The sequence below is a fragment of the Malaclemys terrapin genome, chromosome 1, assembly GCF_027887155.1.
Source record: "Malaclemys terrapin pileata isolate rMalTer1 chromosome 1, rMalTer1.hap1, whole genome shotgun sequence".
Taxonomy (NCBI): domain Eukaryota; kingdom Metazoa; phylum Chordata; order Testudines; family Emydidae; genus Malaclemys; species Malaclemys terrapin.
Genome location: NC_071505.1, coordinates 112,321,465 through 112,346,346, shown reverse-complemented (window position 1 = coordinate 112,346,346; position 24,882 = coordinate 112,321,465). Strand labels below are relative to the sequence as shown.

The window sequence follows — 24,882 nt, the reverse complement described above, 5'->3', positions numbered from 1 at the left end:
CAGGGTGCTGGAGTCCTGAGCTGGCAGGGAAAACAGGGATAGAAGTAGTCTTGGCACATCTGGTGGCAGCTCTCGGGTGGGTTTCTGTGATCCAAACCATCGCAGAGCTAATATCTGGCTGATTCCCCAACTTACAGCATATTTTAGTGACCACCATACAACACAATTCTCATAACTTCATATGCATTAATGATATACATATATGGATAGAGAAATTACTTTCAGCAGATCATAATCTTTCCCCTGATACCCTACAAAGCATGCTTTATATGTAAGATCACGATTATATAAAAATGAGGAATATGGGGGTTACAGGATGTTCCCCCAAGGTATAGAATGTCACAGACCTATCCTCCATATTAGAGAAATGATTAGGAAGGCTTTCTACCAAGGTCTGTAAGGACCCATACATTAAGTGGGGGTTAAATTCTGTAAAAGATCTCTTTCCTCCCCCGCATCCCCCTGCTAGTTCAATCCTTTAATAAGCACCTTAGTAGGCTAGTCCTAGAGCTATTGTTTCAGTGCTGGGATGTATTGAATTAACAGTCCTGTACTATCTTGAAGTGGGAACTCATTAGGCGGGGTGTTATGACTTTTACTGCCATTTAGAAAAGAAACTTTTGCAAGGACTGTGATAGCCCGTTTACAAAGTGGAAGCATTCCCCATTAGTTGTTACAGTTTAGCAATATATTTTTCAATATAGTATCCATATAAATGTGTTTTAGGATGGGAGATAGTTATGGCTGTAACCCTAATAGTATTCACAGATAGTCCAGAATGTTTAAGTGATGATATCCTAATAGTACGGAAATTGTGGAAGTCTTAGGATTAGACTCTTTTTGGAAGACCTGTATTGAAAATGGCTTCCATTTCAAGGCAATTATCTTTCCAGTGTCATGATCATTAAAATATCTACTTGGGCATGAGGCTGTAGACCATAGGATTCAGGCAGCTGCTAACTCTAGTGGAGGTAAGAAGATCGTCAGACAAGGAAATGCATCTTTATTTTAATTTTTCCTCCATCCCTCACCTCAGTCTCTGAATCTGTCAGTGAGGACAGAATGTGTAGAACCAGACCAACTAAAATGACCCTAGATAATTTAGAAAGCATTTAAAGCAGACAAGACATCAAGCAGTCTTTTGTGAGAACTCAAAGGTTAATTCACACCATCTAGTTCAAGTTCAGCAATAGAAACCCACTTGGAAATTGTGGCAGGAGGTGCTTGTGACATACTAGGGTACAATCCAAACTGATGAGCAGCTGTGTCACCCCTACCCTGCAACTTTGGGTGCCTTACAATGCTTTGCTGAAGGAGTTCCTCCCTGGGCTGCTCACAAATAGACTTCCAGCACGCAAGTCAAACCCTGAGTGTCTGTCTGTAACTGCAGCCGTCCAGTCACACTTGGGTTACACTCTGGCTCTCACCAGCCTTGGTTATACTGCAGGGTAACCTCAGCACAACCCCAGTCCCCGATTTTCCCCCAGAAATGTATGTTCTGTGCTTCCCAGCCCTCTCCTAGACAGTACAAAATACTTCAAGTCTTCTATTCCTTGAAAGGAATAATATACATTTTATTATCTCAAATAGTTATTCAGACACTTCAATTGAAACACACTGGATTAGATAAAACAATAAAACAAGTTTATTAACTACAAAGAAAGAGATTTTATATGAGTACAAGAAATGAGCCATAAAAATCAGAAATGGTTACAAGAAAAATGTTTACTAATACTTAACTTAACAAACTATATCAGGTTCAAGCAAAGTTTCTCACCACATGCTTTCAGCAGTCATATTGACGAAACCCTCTAGGTGAGGACTCCCTCTCCTGGAGTCCAACGAATGATTCCTTTGTGCTTCAGGTGCAGTGAATGTGATAGGCGGGGGGAGGGGTGCCTCAGGGTGTTTGTCCCTCCTTTTTATAGTTTCAGTCCCTCTCTTGAAAAACATTTCTTGATGGGCACTAGGAGACAAAGAGTCTATGTGTAAGGATATTCCCTGCTTGCTTTTTCTCACCTGTTTGAGCTTTCTTTGTTTCCTTCCCTGCCTGGTGACTTTGTTTACTTATTAAGTGCAAATTAAGCAGAGGACACATTTCTTTGTTTAGGACAGACCTATTTGCCAACTTCTGTTTGGACAGGGCGGTGGGGTTTGGAACATGTGTTAACGCCATACAGGGGAATCTTATAACTTCGCATACAATGTTGCCACATATGTTACCAAGACAATACTGATCAGCAAATTATACGTTTTCAAATGAGACCTCACAAGGCATACTTTATACAAAGATTATCACAATAGCGTGTAGGGTAGGGTATGGAGACAGGAGTGTACTCTATCACAGTGCTATAGCAGCTACATAACACTGTGTTGATGCAACAGCTGAATGAGAGTGTCAAGCTGCCTGGAAATGCAGTTGAGGAGTCAGATTACTTTTTTTGCTTGTTTTGTACTTCAGGGGCAATTAATCTTTTAAATTGCTCACATTAGACATGTGCAGAAAAAAATACTTGATGTATATGTTAATCACGAATAATGGGCAAGGCTGTTTTCCTATATTAGGAAATCTCTTTGTTATGTACTTTAGGTAGGGAAAAAATGCTGTAATAGTGGATTAGGCACAGTACATACCTACGAAACTGGAGAGACAGATTTTATTCTAGAAAAGATTTCCTTGGTGACATTGGCCAAGTAATTTAGGCCTAAATTTTCAAAAGCTAGTATATATGTAAAGCCTCATATAAGTATTCAAGTGAAGGCATAGGAAGGAAGGAGGTATATATGGGGTTTTGAAAGGGAGTGACGACTTCTCCACTGCCACCATCACTTTTGCTGCCTCCACTGAAGAAAGCCAGCTGCTAGGCAACGACATTCTCTCTGACAGAGTTGTATAGAATTCTCCTCCTGTTACAGAATTCTGTTAGCAGGGATGTAGTTGCCTATCGGCCAACTCCCTTCAGTGGAAGCAGCAGCAGTGGTAATGAAGAACATCCTGGAGCTTCAGAGGGACAGCAGATGGGCACAGGTTTCAGCGGTTTCTCCTCCAGCTGTGAGCAGAAGGCGAGCCACAGGTGACAGCTCCTATCTCTTCCTGGGGCTCCAAATTAGGGCTAGAACTGTGCTGGAGTTCTGTACTCAGCAGTGGTTTAGATCCAGTGCTATAAGGTTCCTGTCTCCTATTAGCTTCTGTAGGATTTTTCCATAGGGATGTTCTCATGTCTGCCTGAGAGAAGGGAGAACAGTTGCAGGAGCTGCCCTTTCAGTTTCTTGAGAGGAACAGCTACCCCATACTGAGGGAAACCAAACACACCCCACCAGAGAAAGCCCAACTAAGGAGTCGGGCAGAGTCCAGGCAGCGGGTTGTACTTGCACCCAACCAGTGGATCTGAGAAAAGTAGAACAAGGTTATAATTAATTGTTAATTAATTAATAAAGAAAGCTAAATTGAAGGTAGCATACATGATCCCAGGGAGCCAGCCCACCAGGTCCCTGCCAGAAGTGAAGCCCAGCTGAGGCAACTGTAGCTGAGCCAGGGAAGCCCAGCTCAATGATCTCTAGCACTTGTTACTGGCCGGTCAGAAACAGGCTCCTAGATTAGATGGACCATTGGTCTGATATAGAATGGTAGTTCCTATGTTCTGTTGTATGGCTTGTCTGTTGTGTGATTTTTTCTTTCTCTCTCTCTCTCTCTCTCTTTCTGTAAAATGTTATTTTGTCACTTTTTTAGAAATGAGTTATAAGTGCAGCAATTACTCAGGCCATGTCTACACTTATGCTGCTGTGATCGATGCAGTGGGGGTCAATTTAGCGGGTCTGGTGAAGAGTGCTCTCCGGTCGACTCCAGTACTCCACTGGAACGAGAGGAGTAAGGTAAGTCGACAGGAGAGCGTCTCCCCGTCGACGCAGCACAGTGTGGACACTGTGGAAAGTCGAGCTAAGTTACGTCGACTCCAGCTATGTTATTCACGTACCTGGAGTAGTGTAACTTAGATTGACTTACCCCAGTAGTGTAGACAAGGCCTCAGAATTGGTAAACTTGCTGTTATACCTTTTTTTTTTTTTTTTTTTTTCCCCTCAAGCTGTTCTCTATAGCCTGGAGCTATATTCCAGTATGCTAATATGCTAGTATCCTTCTTGTGCTGTCTACTGCTCCCCTATGGACCTATCTCCACTTCTACTTATAAATATGAGAACTTATGTGACTAGCTTACTATGTAATTTGGCACATTTTTGTTTGTTTTAACTTTTGCCCCTCCTTTCTCTTCTATGTCTAGTTTCAGTCTGGGTTTGCCTCATTCAGGGACAGATTCTGATACCTTTACATTGAATAGTATCTTAATCCACTAGTAGTCCTGTTGAAATCATTAGTCCTTCTTGTGGCGTAAGGTGCTACTCTATGGCTACATCTATACTGCACACTTCTTTCGGCAGCATGTCGAGTATGTAGTTGGGTAGCCCTCCTAACATGAGTTTAAGTAACAGCATAGATCTGAAGCCTGGCTTAGGTGAGTAGAATACAGACACGCCTGAAAGATGTGTGTATATGTACCCGAGTACATACTCTACATTGCTTTCTACTCACCCAAGCTGTGTCTCCATGTCTACGCTGCTATTTTTAGTCATGTAGTGTCCCTCTGCCTCCCGGCTGCTGGTGCCTTTCCCCACCACAGGAAAAGACTCCAGCAGCGTGGGAAGGCTATGGCAGCTCCCTGTTGCCTCCCCACTGTCAGTGCCTTTCACTGATGTGTAGCTACATACCATGGTATGGATATAGCTTGCTTTTCACTGCCAGGTGTAGCTATGCTTCACCCTATGCGCCAGCAGAAGTGGTGTGTACTGTAGACATAGCCTCTAAGTAAGGTCTGGTCTATACTACCCGCCTGAATCGGCGGGTAGAAATCGACCTCTCGGGGATTGATTTATCGCGTCCCGTTGGGACGCGACAATCGATCCCCAAATCGGCACACTAACTCCACCAGCGGAGGTGGTAGTAAGCGCCGCCGACAAAAAGCGGCAGAAGTCGATTTTGCCGCCGTCCTCACAACGGGGTAAGTCAGCTGCAATATGTTGAATTCAGCTACGCTATTCACGTAGCTGAATTTGCGTATTTTAAATCGACTCCCCGCTGTAGTGTAGATGTACCCTAAGTGGCTCAGAATCTGGCCCTTAGCTTGGATGGGATGTTTTTTCAAAAGCAGTTAAGGGAGTTAGGCACTCAACTCAATTACAAATAAATGGCAGTTGGGCCCAGTGCCTCAGCAGGTCGGCAGGGGTGCTATGCTGCTGGACATGCTTTGGAGATTTTACTCCGTTTACACCTTCACATTTCTAGAGACTCATTGCACTTTCATGGATTTTTTGCCTATGTTTTGCACACTTTTCCATATATGTAAAAAGCCACTAACTTATGCTTCTCCCTTAGACCTTTTTATAATTTGACACGTAACTGAGTCAAAATTTGGGCTGACAAAGGGGATTTTTGTCAATTTTTTTTTCCATTTCTTCTCTTCTTGCTCTATCTCATTTCCCATCCTGCCGCTTTCTTTAAAAAAAAAAAAAAAAAATCCAAGCTAGGAAATTAAGTGCAGAATGTTTCCATAAATACAAAGGAAGGGTTTAATAATTAAAATCAAAAAGCCAGGAGAGGAACAAGTCAAGACTTGCAACAGCTACATGAATTCAGCTGTGTTTCACACGTAATATTTTATATTCCTGTTTTAGGCCTCAATTCAGGACAGTATTTAAGCTTAAATCCATCCCTATTCAGGAAAGCACTTAAGCAACGTGCCTATGTCCCATCGACTTCAGTGTTTCTCATTCATGTGCTTAAAGTTAAGCATGTGATCAAATGTTTCCTGAATAGGGATGTTTTATTTAACTGAAATGCTAATCGTGACATATGTTGTTTAGTATATTACTGTTTATGTAATTAAGTATGTATGATCAAATACACATAATGTGCAGCAAGTATAAGTTACTGTTGCAGTGGGAACTTTAATTTTTGCATTTCTTGGGATTTTTAACTGTGGAACCTTAACATTGATTTAATGGAGGTGCATTACATTTAATATCGTACATACCTGGTGCAAAATAAATCATTAAATAATAACTCTGCTCGCTCTGCTTTTTGAGACACATTACTACAAAAAGGAAACCTAATAAAATAAAAATAGTCCACCATATTTTCACAGGATAGCAACAGAGAGCACTGAAAGCTTCAGGCAGAGCAGGGGTCCTCTAGACAAAGGTATGCAGAGGAGGTTTCCTTGTCAGGAATTACTGGCACTGCCTGGCAGATTGTGAATCAGATAAATTGTGATCTTTATGCACCACTGTAAAGTATCTTTAGATGTACATTTAATGCCTGTGTTGCAAACCCATGTTCAGATATCACCATCCTCCACTAGATCAAAGATGGCACAGACAGAAGAGAGGCCTTCTGGATGCAGCAAGGATATCACTCGCAGAGAAGGAGCTCTTCACATGGAGCAAGGACCATGGGCAGACCAGAGATGATTTTACATACATGAAGGGGAAAAAATCCCCTTTTGTCTGCTGCAGTTTTATTAGTGATTTTTGCACCCAGCAACAACTGATTCTTTCTTTCACAAGAAAGTACAAACTTTTACCAAAAATATGCACTAGGTTTCCTATTGCTGTAACATTTCTAAGGAAATTCCACACATATATCAGAAATGGATGTTTCACAGGACAAAAGAACAGACACATCCCATTTGGATCCCTCAGGTGGAGATCGATGAGACAGTGTGTCCCACAGAGCAAAGGAGGACTCAGTTATCCACTTACATTGTTCCCTGATATCCCCAGGAGCAAAAGGTAGCGGTAGGTCAAATGTGAGGTCTATGCTATTTTTCTTGTGACTCGACGAAGGCTTGTAAAACTGGAATTGGATGCTCAGTTATGGTGACTTTAGTTTGTATGCAGAAGGTTAAATTGCTAATTACATTTGGGATTGGAAAAGAAAATTCTCCCAAGGTGGACTGGCAGAGAATCTACTGCTTGTTACATTCCCTTGTATTGAGTGAGGATCAGGCATTATTAGGATTAGGTGGTCATACCAAACATGATAGCTTTCCTGTGTTTTGAGGGCCTTTCTGATCTTCATTCGCTATATATTACACACATGGAGAAGGTACCAGACAGGAATGCAGACACATGCAGTAAAGAAAGACAGAGACAATCCGGTGCTATTGAATAACACAGTGTATTTTAAAATTCCTCCCCGTCATTTTCTTCTTCAAATGAGTCAGTTCCCACTTCCTCGTAGTCCTTCTCCAGTGCAGCCAAGTCCTCTCGGGCCTCTGCAAACTCCCCTTCCTCCATGCCTTCACCAACATACCAGTGCACAAATGCCCTCTTGGCATACATCAGATCAAACTTGTGGTCCAGCCTGGCCCAGGCCTCAGCGATGGCTGTGGTGTTGCTTAGCATACAGACGGCACGTTGCACCTGGGCCAGGTCTCCCCCAGGAACTACTGTAGGAGGCTGGTAATTGATGCCAACCTGGAAATAAAATTAAGGATGGAGGAGAAAGGGATAAAAGAGGGATCAAGAGAGACAACAAAAATAAAATAAATGGGTTGAGAAGACAGGGGATGGGTATCTCAAACCACAGTATTGAAATTACCCTAATGGCAAATGTCATCCATGTTGCCTTTTTCTGGACTACCCCATTCTCAGCTATAGCACATAAGAACAAGGGAGAGCAACCAAAAATGGAGACAGGACCCCAAATGAAGGAGTTCAACTGAATCTCATTATAATCACCAGTATTATTTTTTCTCCCTTTTTAATGCACACCAGCATCTTACTTTCTGAGCCCACAGCTATTCCATATGAAACTAATACAGTAAGCATTTTCCATCTACAAATCTTCAAATTCAGAGCCCATTAATACGTATGAGAAAAATAGATTGTTTTTTTTTTTTTTTCATTATTGCTGTTGTCAGCATTGCTCTGGAAACCAGGTCTGTCCATGCTGCTGTGTAGCCAGCAGGGGGAGCATAATCACTTGTGTGATGTCTGATGAAACGAGGCTCTCAAAAAAAAAAATTGGTAAATGAAATATGAGTACTATATATCTCTGATTTTTTTGCTTTTAATTAAACATTGATAGTCTAGAGGAACAGTCTTCCCATCTGCTAAGTACTTTAACTCTTATAGAGTGGACTTTTTTCCAGATAGCCAGCTAGGTGACTGCTTAAGAGGCTGCGTAAGTAGGATATGTAAATAGGACATGTCCATTTTCCATAGGACTAACTGAAGATCACTCACACACACACACACACACACACACACACACACACAATTCTAACCATTCCCTTTTCTCACAAATGGAAAATGTTCAAGAGTTGAAATCACAATTTGGGCTGGACTACTTGACAATGTCCCTTTAATATACAGTACCAGTATGTCTCTGTCCCTCTCACCTTGAAGCCTGTTGGACACCAGTCCACAAACTGGATAGTTCTCTTGGTCTTGATGGCAGCAATAGCTACGTTGACATCTTTGGGGACCACGTCACCGCGGTACAGCATGCAGCAGGCCATGTATTTTCCATGACGTGGATCACACTTCACCATCTGGTTGTTGGGTTCAAAGCAGGAACTGGTGATTTCTGCCACTGACAGCTGCTCGTGGTAAGCTCTCTCGGAGGAGATGATGGGTGCATATGTCACCAGGGGGAAGTGGATGCGAGGGTAAGGCACCAAGTTGGTCTGAAACTCTGTCAGATCCACATTGAGGGCACCATCGAAGCGCAGAGAGGCAGTGATTGATGAGACTATCTGGCTGATGAGACGGTTAAGGTTGGTGTAAGTGGGGCGCTCAATGTCCAAGTTGCGACGGCAGATGTCATAGATGGCTTCATTGTCCACCATGAAGGCGCAGTCTGAATGCTCCAGGGTGGTGTGAGTGGTCAGGATGGAGTTGTACGGCTCCACTACAGCAGTGGAGACTTGAGGGGCTGGGTAGATGGCAAACTCCAGTTTGGACTTCTTGCCATAATCCAGGGAGAGGCGTTCCATCAACAAGGAGGTAAAGCCAGAGCCAGTGCCCCCACCAAAGCTGTGGAAAATCAGGAATCCCTGTAGCCCAGAACAGGCATCTGTCTGAAAAGCCAAACAGAGAACAAAAGGAATCAGTCTAAATCTCTGAGACTTCCATGCGTGCATCCTGTGATTGAAGCTGGGACATCTGTATCCAAAACACAGCATGGAGATCAGCCCAGGTCTTCCCGGGAAAAGACTTGTTAATACTCTCTCCTATGCTCTCCTTCAACAGCCCAATCCATGAAATATAAATCAGACTCTGTCTATGGAGTTTAACTTGGTGAAATTCATACCTCTAGAATCTAGAGCTTACTAAAACAACGTGAACAGATATTTAGCTAACTCCTCTCGTACCAATATATATCTGTCTTGGGTTGCTGTTACCACAATAAAGTTGAAGGTTTTAATCCCAAGAACCACCTTTCAAAACCATCTGTCTGACTGACAGACCTACAGACCCTTTTCTCACTTGGACCAATAATGGAATCCCCATGGATCTAATGGTCTCAGCTCTGAACGAAGTACACTACCAGGAGCAAAAAGAGCTATCTGTTCCCTTTCCTTCACAACAACCTCAAGTCCTATTTCAAAAGTACTGGCACTTACCAGCTTACGGATACGATCAAGCACCAGATCAATGCTTTCTTTACCAATGGTGTAGTGACCACGGGCATAGTTATTGGCTGCATCCTCCTTTCCAGTGATCAGCTGTTCTGGATGGAAAAGCTGCCGGTAGGCACCAGCCCGCACTTCATCTGTCCAAGAAAGAGAAACTATGAGAGGCCTGGAATGGACACACTCCAATGTTGATGAGTTCTGTTGAACACCCCTATGGTTGCTAACTGGTTGTGCTGTATAATGTGAGGCAAGGAAGACTTGAGTGTTGGAAACAAACTTGAGTCTTATTCTCTTTCAGGACTCTGGTAGAAAGTGTAGGTCTGGCTTGACATAAGTAACTTGGCTCATTTCTTAGTGGGCATAATTGGGAAGGTGAATGGAAGGTTAAGTTGTAAATAAGGGCTTGACAAACACTTTGCTGAAGTTGGGATGTCTGTGCTTGCTAAGATAAGCAGCAACACCTTGATGCTACGGACTATGGACAAGATAAACTTGGAATATAAAGATCAGGTTCCAGGTGAACAGCACATGGACAGAGCATGCTGTACAGGTTTGGCTCCTGCAGAGTAACCATTCCATTTAAACAATGTGTGATTTAATGTACAGCAAATGCAATGTGTAAATGTATGTAAAGGAAGAGGTTGTCTGTATCAGTGGCTTTCAGCCTTTCCAGACTAGTGTACCCCTTTCAGGAGTCTGATTTGTCTCACATACCCCCACGTTTCACCTCACTTAAAAACTACTTGCTTACAAAATCAGACCTAAAACACAGAAGTGCCACATCACACTATTACTGAAAAATGGCTTACTTTCTCATTTTTACCCTATAATTATAAAAGAAATCAATTGGAGTATAAATATTGTACTTACATTTCAGTGTATAGTATATAGAGCAGTGTAAACCAGTCTGTCTGTATGAAATTTTAGTTTGTACTGACTTCACTAGCGCTTTTTATTAACCTGTTGTAAAACTAGGCAAATATTTAGATGAGTTAAGTTATGCCCTAGAAGATCTTTGTGTACCCCCAGGGGTATGCATACCCCTGGTTGAGAACCATTGGCCTGTGTAACTTTGGATGTGTGGTAGGCCCTATACCCACCCCTGATGCTTGAGTCTGATCATCTCAGCATAGCTTTGCTGTATGCCAAATAAAGGAGCCTGAGTAATGAAATCCAGAGTCAAACTGGATGAAATGTTCTCCTAGAACTGAACAAGGTGTTCTGGAGTGGAAAAGGTCTTGGAGGGAATCCCAACAAAAAGCTAACGTGACTCACAAAGATGAGTACGCAGCATCGACGGGGGAGCCTTCCTGCCGCGTCTGGACCCGCGGTAAGTTCGAACTAAGGTACTTTGAATTCAGCTATGTTATTAACGTAGCTGAATTTGCATACCTTAGTTCAAAGTGGGGGGTTAGTGTGGACCAGGCCTAAGAGGATAGCTATTTAAGCATGGCACCTTATTGATCCAGGATGTTGAAAGGTAGCAGCACCATTATCAAAGTGTAGTCTAGCTGAAGTTTCTACCCTAACTATCCTGTAGGTATCTTCTCCTTATTGAGATAATGGAGTCATGAATAGAATCGGGCACTAAAAGTCTTAGGTTGACTAATTTTATCCCAGGGCCTAGTGATTAGACCAAGATACAAAGACAGAGTTGTTCCCATGATACACTGGAGACTGGAGAACACAACACTGACACACAGAAGACGCACAGAAGGCTCTTCTCCATTTTCCAGTGTTAATTCTATACTGACCTACTACTGTCGGTTCCAAGTCCACCATGACAGCCCGTGGCACATGCTTTTCTGTGACTGTTTCACTGAAAAATGTATTAAAGGAGTCATCGTTGTTGATTTTGTTGGGCTGATTCTTGAAGGTGCCATCTGGCTGAATGCCATGTTCCAGACAGAAGAGTTCCCAACATGCATTACCAATCTGAACTCCAGCCTGGCCAACATGAACAGAGATGCACTCACGCTGTAGAGAGAGGGAGGAAAGGTCAGGAGAACCAAAGCACATCGCTCCTCCTTCTCCTTCTTAATAGTTATTAGTGTCTGGTACATTATTATTCAGATCTCTGAAATCAACCTCCACCTGAGTTGGTTTGCATTCCCTAACGTGATATATACAGCAAGAAGCGGTGTACGCAAGGACCCATGGAACTGGGACTTAGCCACTGTTCTCTGCCTGCAGTAAAAGTTGCAAATGCTGTTTACAAATACAAAGGTGAAAGTGTTTTGCTGCAGAGCTAAGCAAGGAAATAAACACAAAGAAAACTGGAAATTTGCAGGCATGCACTAATGCCTGTGCACACCAGATACATGCCCTCATGTACATCTATACACACACATACAAACATAAAAATACATACATGTACACCATATGCTATCTTGCTCCTATCCAGACTATGATAAATTCCAGCTGAGGAGCATGTGCTAGATCCATTTATTTTTATTCCTAGCTGGGACCTGACATAGCGGTGTGGCATTTTCCAACCATATGTAACTCAAGAGGGGTGCAGTGTCTTCTGATCCCTTAACCCTCTTATGGCAGGCTGGGCCGGAGACTGAGAAGAGTTGACATCAAGAAAAGACTTGTGACTCTCCAAATATGAAACGAATATTCCTGAGAATTCCTACATACCCATGGATTTATACCCTGCATGTTCAGACATGGTCATCCATTTGCATCATCGCATCCTATTGTGAACACATGCTTAAATATTTAATTATGAACGTAGTTATTACAATAGCAGACAGACACTTTAGAGAACAGTAAAACAAAAAATAAAAATAGCTATTACATGCTAAACAAAACAAATGTTTCTTGCCCCAGTGGTCTGCACAGGAGTATGTATTTCAAAGGTCCATCTGGGAAAGCACTGCTATTGGATATAATTAAGGCTACATTTTAGTCACGGATATTTTTAGTAAAAGTCATGGACAGGTCACAGGCAGTAAACAAAAATTCATGGCCTGTGACCAGTCCATGACTTGTACTATATACCCCTGACTAAATCTTGGGGGGCGGGGGGAGACAGCCTGGGGTGTGCCACAGATGCTCATGGGGGGCTGGCCCGGGACCCCCCGGGTACTGGGGGCGAGGGTGTTGGGGTGTTGGCAGGCTTCCGGCCCGGCTCCTTGCTGCTCCCCTGAAGTGGCAACATATCCCTCACTCAGCTCCTAGCTCCGCACGCTGCCCCCACCCCAAGCACTGGCTCCGCAGCTCCCGTTGGCCAGGAACCGTGGCCAATGGGAGCTGCGGGGGCGATGCCTGTGGGCAGAGGTAGCACATGGAGCTAGGAGATGATGGGGTTGCACAGACACTGGGGTAGCTGAAGGTGTAATCTGGGGATATTTAGGTATCACTGGAGGTGTATTTTGATCTGGAAAAATCTTAATTACTGGTGATGTTGCACCATAAAGAAAGACCCTAGCTTGTCTGTTGGATCTCAGTGTGAGTTTACAGGGTTGTGAGTTAGAAAAACAGCTCTTTCCTTGTAAACTGAGCAAATATGTTGTTGAATCAAAAGAGACAAGAAGCATGCTGAGCCCTTGATAAGGACGGCTCTTACAGAGTGACTTGTGGACCAGAACCGCATTTAAAAGCCCAGTATAACCCTCTGGAACCTTTCTGAGACAAAGCAGCAAACCCACCACAGAGCTACTCTTCCTCGAGAAGCTACAGGTGAGTCAACCTTTCAAACCTTTCCATTTCTTCACAGACTCACACACTTGGGTGATTGCTCCGAGAGACTTAGTAGTTTCATGGCTTGATTTATGACTAATGGAGACCAGAGATCTGCTCCCCTCCCCACTGTTCAGAGTTTTCAGTCCCTCTGATTTGAAACCCTGACCATTTCCTTTAAATATCTCAGCTCTTCCTCTCAGCCAGCCTGCACTGGTGACTCCCAGTGTCAGAGGTGATCTGCACCAATCCCAGTTCGATCTCAGACCAGCTGCAGTTTGGAAATGCTCTAACACGCAAGGACAAAAATGCCAATAGAAACAGGAGATTTGAAACCAGGGTTTTCAAAGTAAACTGCTTTAAAATAGGTCACTATAGCTTTAACAGTGAAGAGCATAGTATTTCCTCAGAGTCCCTCGCATTGTAAACTGATCCCGATAGGGTATTTAAATCCTGACCCTTTTCTCAACTCAGATTTCAAATCTCTTTTCTAAGAGTCTGGGGCTCACATTAGCTCTTACTAACTGTGGCTCTGATACAAAGCCCAAGTCAGTGGAAAGACTCCTATTGACTTCAGTAGGCTTTGGATCAGGCCTTCTATCCACACTGTTCATTGATAAAAGCAGACCCTGTCGTGTTTGCAGTCATGTGGAGCACAAGCTGGTGTAGGTCTTAACTGTACTGAGGTAGATTTAAATCCTCTAGCTGCATCTGTACTGTTATTTCTGAGATGTATCTGCTGCAGCAAGCCCAGTTGTAAGGTTAGGTCCCCCTAAATAGATGAGGAGCCTGCACATGTGTGCTTCCAGGTGTGGTGGGAGTGGTCTCCAGAGCTTAGCTCTGTTCCAGTGGAGAATAATAAAATTCTCAGGACCAAAATAAAACCCTCTTCTGGATGTAGATTGGTATGCAAGTTAATTAAAAACACTCAGAAAAATAAGCATTTTGTTAAGTATGTTTCTAAAATGATTTCTTTTGAGTTTAGAGGACTCTACAAATAATACGCAACTATCAAATCTCATACTGTTCAATATCAGAACCACTCTATGCTACTAAATAAAGACACAGGAACACAAGCAGAAGCCACTGAATAGTTAAGAGGTACAGAACCAAATTAAAATCTTCATTGTAATTCCACTGATTTAACTGGAGTTCCACCGAAGCTGAATTTGCCTCAGTATGTTTTTCCCAGCCTGTATCTGACACATTCTGAACCTCACATGCTCCCCCTTTACTTAATGAGGTCAGCGTTCTGTGACACAAACCATTGATGATCACCACGGGTCTGATGCCATAATTGGAGCTGTGGGCACCCTTGAAGTTGCCTTGGACCCACGGTGATGGGGGAATGCTCACATATTTTAAGATTGTAGAGTCCAAATGCCAGCTCTCTGGATTAATCAGGTGCAAATTTCTGTATTTTTAGTCTAGTTGTATTGCCTTTGTGATGATTGAAGTGATGGATTGTGGAAAAAGTAGCATGTGTGTCCATATACACAGAAGATGAATGAAGCCAAAATTTATTTGTCATGGTCACTTTCATGTCATCTGGATTTACTAGTCTGCCAGCATGGCTTTTTGTAAGGAAAAGGGATTGAATAGGAAGGGTTCATCCATCCTCAGATTTCCTCTTCTTCCACCTGCCCTCCTACAGAACCGGGAGGTTCACCATATTAGGGCAAGTTCCAAGGCTTAAGGGTTTCAATCTGCCTCTTAAGGGATGGAGCAGAATAAAATGCCCAGATGTAGAACTCACCCAGCAGCAAAAAGGGTACCATATTGCAAGATTGGGGCCAGGATCACCCTGCCCATCCAATGTAGCACCAGGAAGTCCTGACCAAGTCCAGTGGCATCCATCTCTAGTCTCATCCCCCCTCTCCCCGCCTCGAATCCAGACACTGAAGCAGAAAGCAATCTGAATCCTCTGCCACTCATCAAGCTCCACAATAGGGCAGATCGCAGATCTCCCTGACTCTGGCCACCCCCAGAATCCTCCTGTTTCCTTGATGAGTGTGGAGTTCCCATAGTCCCCCCTTACCATGCTGTCGCCAGTGGTGTTTGCTTCCCGTCTCAATCAGCAGTAGTAGCCTTTGATACTGCTCTCTCCACGGTTGTATCAGTCTGAGCTGTTAGATAGGAAGGGGCCTGGGCCATGCACCAAACACCTGCTACTATCCTTCAGTGTCACAGTGCAGGGTAGGGAATAGGTCACAATCCTCCCACCTCTGCCCAATTACATCACCAGCTCCTTACTAACACACACACACACACACACACACACATACACACACACAAAATCCATCCCTATCTCGAGTATCCCATATTCTTTCACTACAAATCCCTACATACACACTACATCTGAATGTACCCAGAATCAGCCCATATTCCACACCCACTAACCATTAATGCCCCCCACACACACACACACACTCTAACAATTCAAACCCTACACCACAGTATTCAATTACAATCCAAATTCCATATTCCTTCACAAATAACCACTACATGAACATGAGAATCATTCCTACCCTCCAGTGCCTGCAAACAAGCGTGAGAGAACAAATGAATGGGAAAGAGAGGGACAGAGAAATAGAGCAAGAAATAGAGAGAGAGAGAATACATACGGTTACCATTTTTTAAGAGTGCTGTACCAGAGTGGTCTTAGCTGCTGCCCAGTCCTCTCTATGGCTTCCCGTCTGTCCTTTCTCCCATCTGCCTCTCCTCTTATGTTCTGATTTACTTTTACTGGTTCTCTCTGGATATAGGCAGCTGGAACATCAGCAGTGCCCTGCAACATGAGGGCCACAGTCCAACAGATCTGCCCAAACAGAGAGAGAGAAATCACTTCTCATTGCAGTGTTTATAGCAAAGGAGTGACTGGATGGGCAGATATACAGACAAAGATACTTGTCTTGCTTCCAGTTAGTGCTTTACTGTCTGCTGTTTCTATTCCAGGCTGAGTTTAGGAAAGAGGACACCTGTCTGAGTGTCAGAGCTCAGATTACAAGCAGTACAGACCAGTTAACTCCTTAGAATCGGAAGAGTCTACATTCCCTCCTTTCTTTAGAACCATACTGTTTACATTTAACATGACATTTAAACAATAACCATTTAAATACATAATTCCTAAACTTTAGGTTAAGAGTAGACTACCTTCACCCACTATCGGTTAGTAAATTATTGAGCCTGTGTTGGCACCCAGCATCTAACTATATCTTCCTTTAATTCCACTCATAATTTTTTAGATATTTGAGGGGATTTCGTTTTGATCGGTTCCCTTTTGTTTCTGGTACATACAGTCTACATTTTGGAACTCTACATAAGCCTCCTTCCCCTGGTTTGACTATGGAGAGTTATATCTCTGGTTCAACGAATGCTTTTACAAAGGAAGAATTCCGTATGAGATTTTCTTTCTGTCCGTTTTTTTAAAGCTACTTGATTCCCATGTTTTGCCAGCAAACAATAACGCTTTAGTGCAGAGGCTGAAGAATAGTTAGTTCTGGTGTTCTTGATCCAATGCAACTTGGTTGGTCTCAAGAATTCTATATCTAACTTGCTGTGGCGCTGACAGCTAGCCAGCTAAGGTCACACCCGCAAGGAAGTGTTAAATGTACCAAGTCACTTGTTAGAACAGAACAAAAGGGGATGTTATCACATTGCCTGTACTTGGCATGTGCCCAGTAATTACAATTGCTTTAAATGCACGACAGCTAGTGAAATGATGATGATTTTGACTTCACGTGTTTTGTGTGATTGCTATCTTTGTTCTTAATTAACCTTAATATGTGTTGGGATAAGAGTTTACTTGATGTCACATTGTTCACGAAAACTAATTGTCTGGATGTCTTACACTCTGTAACTAAATGTGTTATAGAATCATAGAACTGGAAGGGACCTCGAGAGGTCATTTAGTCCAGTCCCCTGCACTCAAGGCAGGACTAAGTATATCTGTCCAACCTGCTCTTAAAAATCCCCAATGATGGAGATTCCACAACCTCCCTAGGCAGGGCCAGTGCAAGGAAGTTTCGCGCCCTAGGCAAAACTTCCACCTTGCGCCCCACCCCCCCCAGCCCTGCGGCAGCTTCCCGCCCCACCCCCGCCCTGAGGCGCTCCCCCCAAGGCAGCTCCCCCCCGGGGAGCCGTGCGGCAGCTCCCCACCCCGGCTCACCTCTGCTCCGCCTCCTCCCCGAGCATGCCGCCCCCGCTCTAATTCTCCTCCCCTTCTAGGCTTGCGGCGCCAAACAGCTGATTGGTGCCGCAAGCCTGGCAGGCGGGAGAAGTGGCCGCTGCGCTGGGAGAGGGAGTCTGAGCTGCACGTGTCAGCGCGCCGCCGGCAGCCCAGCCCAGGAACGCTGTAAAAAAAATTGGGGGCACCACTTTTTGGCGCCCCCAAATCTTGGCACCCTAGGCAACCTCCTAGTTTGCCTTAATGGTAGCACCAGCCCTGTCCCTAGGTAATTTATTCCAGTGCTTAACCACTCTGACAGGAAGTTTTTCCTCAAGTACAACCTAAACCGCCCTTGCTGCAATTTAAGCCCACTGCTTCTTGTCCTATCCTTAGAGGTTAAGAAGAACAATTTTTCTCCCTCCTCCTTGTAACAACCTTTTATGTACTTGAAAACTGTTATCATGTCCCCCTCTCAGTTGTCTCTTCTCCAAACTAAACAAAAAAATTTCAGTCTTCCCTCATAGGTCATGCTTTCTAGACCTTTAATCATTTTTGTGGCTCTTCTCTAGACTTTCTCCAATTTGTCCACATCTTTCCTGAAATGTGACTCCCAGAACTGGACACAATACTCCAGTTGAGGCCTAATCAGCGCGGAGTAGAGCGGAAGAATTAGTTCTCATGTCTTGCTTACAACACTCCTGCTAATACATCCCAGAATCATGTTTGTTTTTTTGCAACAGTGTTACACTGTTGACTCATATTTAGCTTCTGATCCACTATGCCCCCAGATCCCTTTCTGCAGTACTCCTTCCCAGGCAGTCATTTCCCATTTTGTATGTGTGCAACTGATTGTTCCTTCCTAAGTGGAGTACTTTGCATTTGTCCTTATTGAACTTCATCCTATTTACTTCAGACCATTTCTCCAGTTTGTCCGGATCATTTCAAATTTTAATCCTATCCTGCAAAGTATTTGAAACCCCTCCCAGTTTGGTATCGTCCGCAAACTTTATAAGTGTACTCTCTATGCCATTATCTAAATCATTGATGAAGATATTGAACAGAACCAGACCCAGAACCGATCCCTGCGGGACCCCACTCATTATGCCCTTCCAGCATGACTGTGAACCACTGATAACTACTCTCTGGGAATGATTTTCCAACCAGTTATACACCCACCTTGTAGTAGCTACATCTAGTTTGCATTTCCCTAGTTTGTTTATGAGAAGGTCATGCAAGACGGTTTCAAAAGCCATACTAAAGTCAAGATATACCACATCTACTGCTTCCCCCCATCCACAAGCTTGTGACCCTGTCAAAGAAAGCTATCAGGTTGGTTTGACATGATTTGATCTTGACAAATCCATGCTGACTGTTATTTATCCCCTTATTATATTCTAGGTATTTGCAAATTGATTGCTTAATTATTTGCTCCATTATCTTTCCGGGTACAGAAGTTAAGCTGACTGGTCTGTAATTCCCTGGGTTGTCCTTATTTCCCTTTTTATAGATGGGCACTATATTTGCCCTTTTCCAGTATTCTGGAATGTCTCCTGTCTTCCATGACTTTTCAAAGATAATTGCTAATGGCTCAGATATCTCCTCAGTCAGCTCCTTTAGTATTCTAGGATACATTTCATCAGACCCTGGTAATTTCAAGACATCTAACTTGTCTAAGTAATTCTTGACTTGTTCTTTCCCTCTTTTAGACTCTGATCCTACCTCACTTTCACTGGCATTCACTATGTTAGATGTCCAATCGCCATCAACCTTCTTGGTGAAAACCGAAACAAAGAAGTCATTAAGCACTCTGCCACTTCCACATTTTCTGTTGTTGTCTTTCCCCCCTCATTGAGTAGCAGGCTTATTCTGTCCTTGGTCTTTCTCTTGCTTCTAATGTATTTTTAGAATGTTTTCTTGTTTCCTTTTATGTCCCTAGCTAGTTTGATCTCGTTTTGTGGCTTGGCTTTTTAAATTTTGTCCCTACATACTTGTGTTATTTGTTTATATTCATCCTTTATAATTTGACCGAGTTTCCACTTTTTGTAGGACTCTTTTTTGAGTTTTAGATCATTGAAGATCTCCTGGTTAAGCCAGCGTGGTCTCTTGCCATACTTCCTATCTTTCCTACGCAGTGGGATAGTTTGCTCTTGTGCCCTTAATAATGTCTCTTTGGAAAACTGCCAACTGTCTTCAATTGTTTTTCCCCTTAGATTTGCTTCCCAAGGGATTTTACCTACCAACTCCCTGAGTTTACTAAAGTCTGCCTTCTTGAAATCCATTGTCTTTATTGTGTTGTTCTCCCTCCTACCATTCCTTAGAATCATGAACTCTACCATTTCATGATCACTTTCACCCAAGTTGCCTTCCACTTTCAAATTCTCAACCAGTTCCTCCCTATTTGTCAAAATCAAATCTAGAACAGCCTCCCCCCAGTAGCTTTTTCCACCTTCTGAAATAAAAAATTGTCTCCAATACATTCCAAGAACTTGTTGGATAATCTGTGCCCTGATGTGTTATTTACCCAACAGATGTCTGGGTAGTTTAAGTCTCCCATCACCACCAAGTCCTGTGCTTTGGATGATTTTGTTAGTTGTTTAAAAAATGCCTCATCCACCTCTTCTTCATGGTTTGGTGCTCTGTAGTAGACCCCTACCGTGACATCCCCCTTGTTTTTTATCCCTTTTATTCTTACCCAGAGACTTTCAACAAGTCTGTCTCTTATTTCTATCTCAACCTCAGTCCAAGTTTATACATTTTTAATATATAAAGCAACACCTCCTCTCTTTGTATGTCTCTGTAATTGGATGGCCCATCAACCACGATTGAAGCCTTAGAACTTTAGATGAGAAGGTTGTTAACTTCAAAGCATGGGTCATTGTCTAGGACAATGGGAGATCCGCAAACTTTCTCTGTGTTGAGTCAACAAAACAAGAGCCCATGCTGTGCTAGGAACACCTGCCAAACTATTTTAGGCTTATCTTCTGTGGGCAGGCTCTATAAAATACTGGATCTTGGAAATGATCCTTTAGATCTCTGATCTATTTCAGTGCTGTCAGAGGGTGTCCCAGATACAGAGTAGCGGTCCCCAAAGACATTTTGGGCAGTCCTGAGACATTTATGGAGAACTAAGCAGAAACCCATCTCTGCTATCATTTAGGACTTACAAACTTTGACTCACCTGTTATGTACATTACCTGCTTTAACCTTTCAATAACTCTCATTTCTTTTTCTTAACAAATTTCTTTAGTAAACTAAAAATGTATTAGCTATCAGTGTTGTTTTTGGTGTGTGATCCAAAGCATCCATTGACCTGGGGTAAGTGACCGATCCGTTGGGGTTGGAAGAACCTAATGTGTGGTGATTTCAGTTTTAATAACCTTTCATCAGAAAGTCCAGTTTGTCTGGGTGGTAAAAAGGGGCTGGAGAGCTTAAGGGGATTGTCTGTGGCTTCATGGTTGGACTAATACATAGTCCAGGAGTGCATGTTTATTACTGGTTTGATGAAATCTAATTACAGAATATACCAGCAGTTTGGGGTGTCTGCCCTGTTTTCCGACAGTCTGATCTGAGATTGGCTCTCTCAGTTGCAGTTACATACCAGCTACTATGACAGTTGTCATCTGTGATTAATGTATTCTTGGTCTCAAAATTTCCACTGTTGTTTCTTTTGTAGTCTCTTTCTTGTTCAATACAGTCTGTTCTGTTAAAACTGTTGAGACCTCTGGTATTTTGGTATGGAATCTCCTAACAAAGGGTAGCTCTGCTGGGTTTTTCTGTATGATCATATAGGATGTATTATGATATGCCAAAAAATGTGAGAATTCATTTTTTGGATCCTTTTCTAAGCACTATTCTAAGTACTTTGCAAAGTGTTCTATTTTGACATTCGCCCTTCCTATTGGCTTGCAAAATACTATTATCCAGTAACAAATACCAAAATTCCTTGGACAAAAATTGAGAATCGTTGTAACTGAAAAAGAGTTTAGATATCCCATATGTTTCCACTATGTTCTCAAGACTATTAAGAATAGTGATGGTGTAACCTTTTCACTATGGACACTTCCTGCCACTGTGAACAATAATCAACAAGAACCAACAAATGGCCCACCATGGCAACAGGGTATTAATGATATATCTGTATCGGATATAAGTTTTGGCCTTGGCCAAAGGCCCAGTAATTGACAGGGTGGACATGCAGCAGACGTGGGTTCTGCTTCTGTGTCTACACCCGGCCATCAACATTCTCCAACATCCACACAGCACCGGTAGCTCTTCATGTCCTAATTTTCAATGTCTGTTTGCAAAGATCTTTGGGTACCACTATACAAGTTCACTTTAATGACTCCTTATTGTGTCTAAGGTGGATAATGTCTGGATCTCTTTCAGAAGCTGCCTCTACCCCTTAAGGAGGAAAAATGTGGGGAACGACAGTGTAAACTATAAAATAGACATATTCTGCTGCCAGATTACAAATCTTATATGCTCTAGGAGAAAGCCTTGATAATGCATCAGCTGCACTGATGCATATACTTTGTTGGAATAAAATTTTGAATCAATATTGTAACAGCCTTAATTCCCATCTGTCACTTCTGGCAAAGGATTTTGATTTTGGTAGAATGTAATCTTGAGTGATTTACTATCTGTAATAAAACCAAATACAGTCTCATAGAGACATATTTGTCCACACACCCACACAACAGCTAAAACCTTTTTCTCTGTTTGGGAGTATCAGAACTTTGAATTTGAAAGTACCTTGCTTGTATAATATACAGGCTTTTAAGTACTGTCCTCCTAATCTTGGCCCAATATAGCCCCTAAACGTACCGAACTTTCACTTTACTTTTGGCTGCAGCATTATAATATGCTAGCATGATGGCACTGGTAAACTACATCTTTATCTCATGAAAGGCTGATACTTCTCTGTTGTCCCAGATGCATGCCATTCTCTTGTAGATCAATCATCTAAGGGCAGGTCTACACTGTGGGGTTAAGTCGACCTAAGTTACGCAACTCCAGCTACATGAAAAACATAGCTGGAGTCGACGTACCTTAGGTCAATTTATAGCAGTGTCTACACCGCGCTGGATTGATGGAAGAAACTCTCCCTTCAACTTATCTTATGCTTCTCATTCCAGTGGAGTACCGGAGTCGACAGGAGAGCAATCAGCAGTCAATTTAGCAGGTCTTCACTAGACCCGTTTAATCAACTCCTGGTGGATCAATCGCCTCAGCGTCAATCCTCAGTAAATGGAGACAAGCCCTGAATCAGGGATGGACAACTGGTGGCTTGGGGGCCACATCAAGCTTTCCAGTTTATTATATTTGGCCTACTAACCAGGGCATGAAATCCTCTCCCTCAGTCAGTGCACTGAAGGATAGAACTGCTCTGGGGATGAATCAGGGTTGTATAGTAAAGGACAGTTTGTCTATAGGACCCTTCCTCGTTTGTTGCAGGAGTTGGAAGGTCTGTAGTGAATGAGACGGAACTGCAGGAAGAGAAAGGACAGTCTCATGGTTAAGGCAGTTGAATGCTGCCCTGAAGAATTGGATTCTATCTCTGCCACAAAGTTCCTATGTGACTCTGGGCAAGTCACTTAATCCAAACTTTTCACAGGTGGCCACTAACTGTGTGTTCCTCATTTTCAGGGTGCCCAGCTTGATATCCTGAGGTCTGATTTGCAGATGTGCTGAGCATTCAAAGCTACAACTGAAGTCAGTGGGAGCTGTGCTTTGAACATAGAAAGGTCTGTATAATAAGTCCTCTGAAGCATCAGGTCCTGTTCATCTCAAATTGGATGCCCAAAATTAGTGGAAACTTTTGGCCTAATCACTCTGTGCCTCAGTTTCCTATCTGTAAAATGGGGATGATGCCATCCCTTCAACTCACACAGTTGTTGTGAAAATAATTTAATTTAATGTGTGTGAAGCTCTGATTCTACAATGATAAGTGCATACGGAAAGCCCATGAAGAAATGAATAATTCTGTCATCAAAACAGGGTTTAATATTGTGAAGTAAATATAGCCAGGGGCCACACATTAAAACATTAGGAGAAAACAAAATATCAAATAGCTGCTCATTAAGTGAGCACTGTCCGTCCTTGCACTGAATGAGGCAGGGGTCCTGTGGGAAAAATAGGATGCGATCATGTATTTAAAGACAATATCATAATGCATATGCACAAGGGGGGGATGAATTAAGGTAGCACAGACCATCTTAATTATGGCATTTCTTAAGTTTTGAGTGGTTGACTTTGCAACCTTAATGTTCTTAATGTTTTTGTGCATGATTTCTAAAAATATATCCTGAAGCCTTTCACTATTAATCTCTCTCTACATCTCTGTTTCCTATCAGTTGATCATGAGGGAAGTGGCAATGTCTTGTTTAAAAACTGGTTATTTATTTGTTTTAATAGATGTTTATTTACTATGCCAACTTTTTCAGATAATCCGCTTAGGTTAGAGACGTGTGACTTTCCCTTTGGAAAAGCCATCTTGGTTTGACTCCATCAGGTTAAACAGCTTCTATTATTTTGCATATAAGTGATCATGAATGAAGACTAGTGTCATAGATGTATTTTTTTAACGTTAAAAATAACAAGCACATGAACATTTAAAAATTGTGGGCATGATTCTTGTTTATATTAAGGCTACTTTATATGCTCTAGTATGAAAAGGGATCCAAAAGGAAGGGTAAATCTAACTGTAAGGCCCTTTACAGCACAAAGACAGTATAGAGGGGACTTAATACAAAGGAGAAATCAGACCCTTTGTCATTTGCAAAAGCCCTGTCTGAGGCATTTACACAGTTTTCAGAAAGCTACAACAGGGAGTCCTACATCAAATGTTTGAAAGAGAAGGAAATAGTCTGAGGGGTCTCATAGCATTGTAAACTAGGAAGGCTTTATTGACTTATCTTTCAACTAATTTGAACCTATGGATAAGCATTGCTGCTCAGTAACATTGGTTCCTGCAATAGCAATCCTCTATCTTTTCAAAGTCTCACTGCCACCACTGTATATAGCATTTTAAAGCAAATATTACAAATAAAACTTGTCAAATGATGATATTGGAGATGCATGAGTGAATCCTTAGATGAATAAATTATAGTAAATATTACATTATGATACAGTGGGACTTGGCTCAAAAAGAAACTTTCTCCCAGGGTGCATTGGCAGGATATCTAAGGTTTGTTGTCTTCCTAGGAATTATGACTTAGGAGCAGGTGGACATATCTCATATGATCATTGTCCCATGATTTGAGGGGTAGGAAAGAGCATTCTTGGAACATGGACCTCATAATATTCAGTCTATGGGAACTGTTGGGTGTATAAAAC

General features: G+C 42.5%; 2 protein-coding genes across 4 annotated transcripts in view; both read right to left on the bottom strand.

Annotated features, from left to right (window-relative positions):
* The window catches only part of USP18 (ubiquitin specific peptidase 18), a 35,392-nt gene extending 32,245 nt beyond the window's left edge, over positions 1-3,147 (bottom strand). Inside the window, exon 1 of the mRNA XM_054035722.1 lies at positions 1,778-3,147. The gene's annotated coding sequence lies outside the window, so the exon portion shown is untranslated. The remainder of the gene's footprint in view (positions 1-1,777) is intronic.
* Positions 3,148-6,574: 3,427 nt separating this feature from the next.
* Positions 6,575-16,295, bottom strand: LOC128841030 (tubulin alpha-8 chain). 3 transcript variants are annotated; one of them, XM_054035690.1, is made up of 5 exons: positions 16,004-16,295; positions 11,447-11,669; positions 9,681-9,829; positions 8,454-9,134; positions 6,575-7,527 (listed from the first exon to the last, which is right to left on the bottom strand). In XM_054035690.1, the coding sequence occupies exons 1-5, from the start codon at positions 16,010-16,012 to the stop codon at positions 7,234-7,236; spliced, it is 1,356 nt and encodes a 451-aa protein (XP_053891665.1). In that variant the 5' UTR covers positions 16,013-16,295; the 3' UTR covers positions 6,575-7,233. The 3 variants fall into 3 exon arrangements, with proteins under 3 accessions (XP_053891665.1, XP_053891674.1, XP_053891683.1); XM_054035699.1 differs by having other exon boundaries at positions 16,010-16,295; XM_054035708.1 differs by lacking the exon at positions 16,004-16,295 and adding an exon at positions 15,418-15,517.
* Positions 16,296-24,882: the final 8,587 nt, after the last annotated feature.

Bases quoted from the DNA above. Each gene is read 5' to 3' on its own strand.
- LOC128841030 (XM_054035690.1), bottom strand. The intron at 9,830-11,446 runs GTCAGTATAGAA...TTTCTTGGACAG, and splicing joins CTTGGAACCGACAGTAGTAG to ATGAAGTGCGGGCTGGTGCC. The intron at 7,528-8,453 runs GTGAGAGGGACA...TTTTATTTCCAG, and splicing joins GGTGTCCAACAGGCTTCAAG to GTTGGCATCAATTACCAGCC.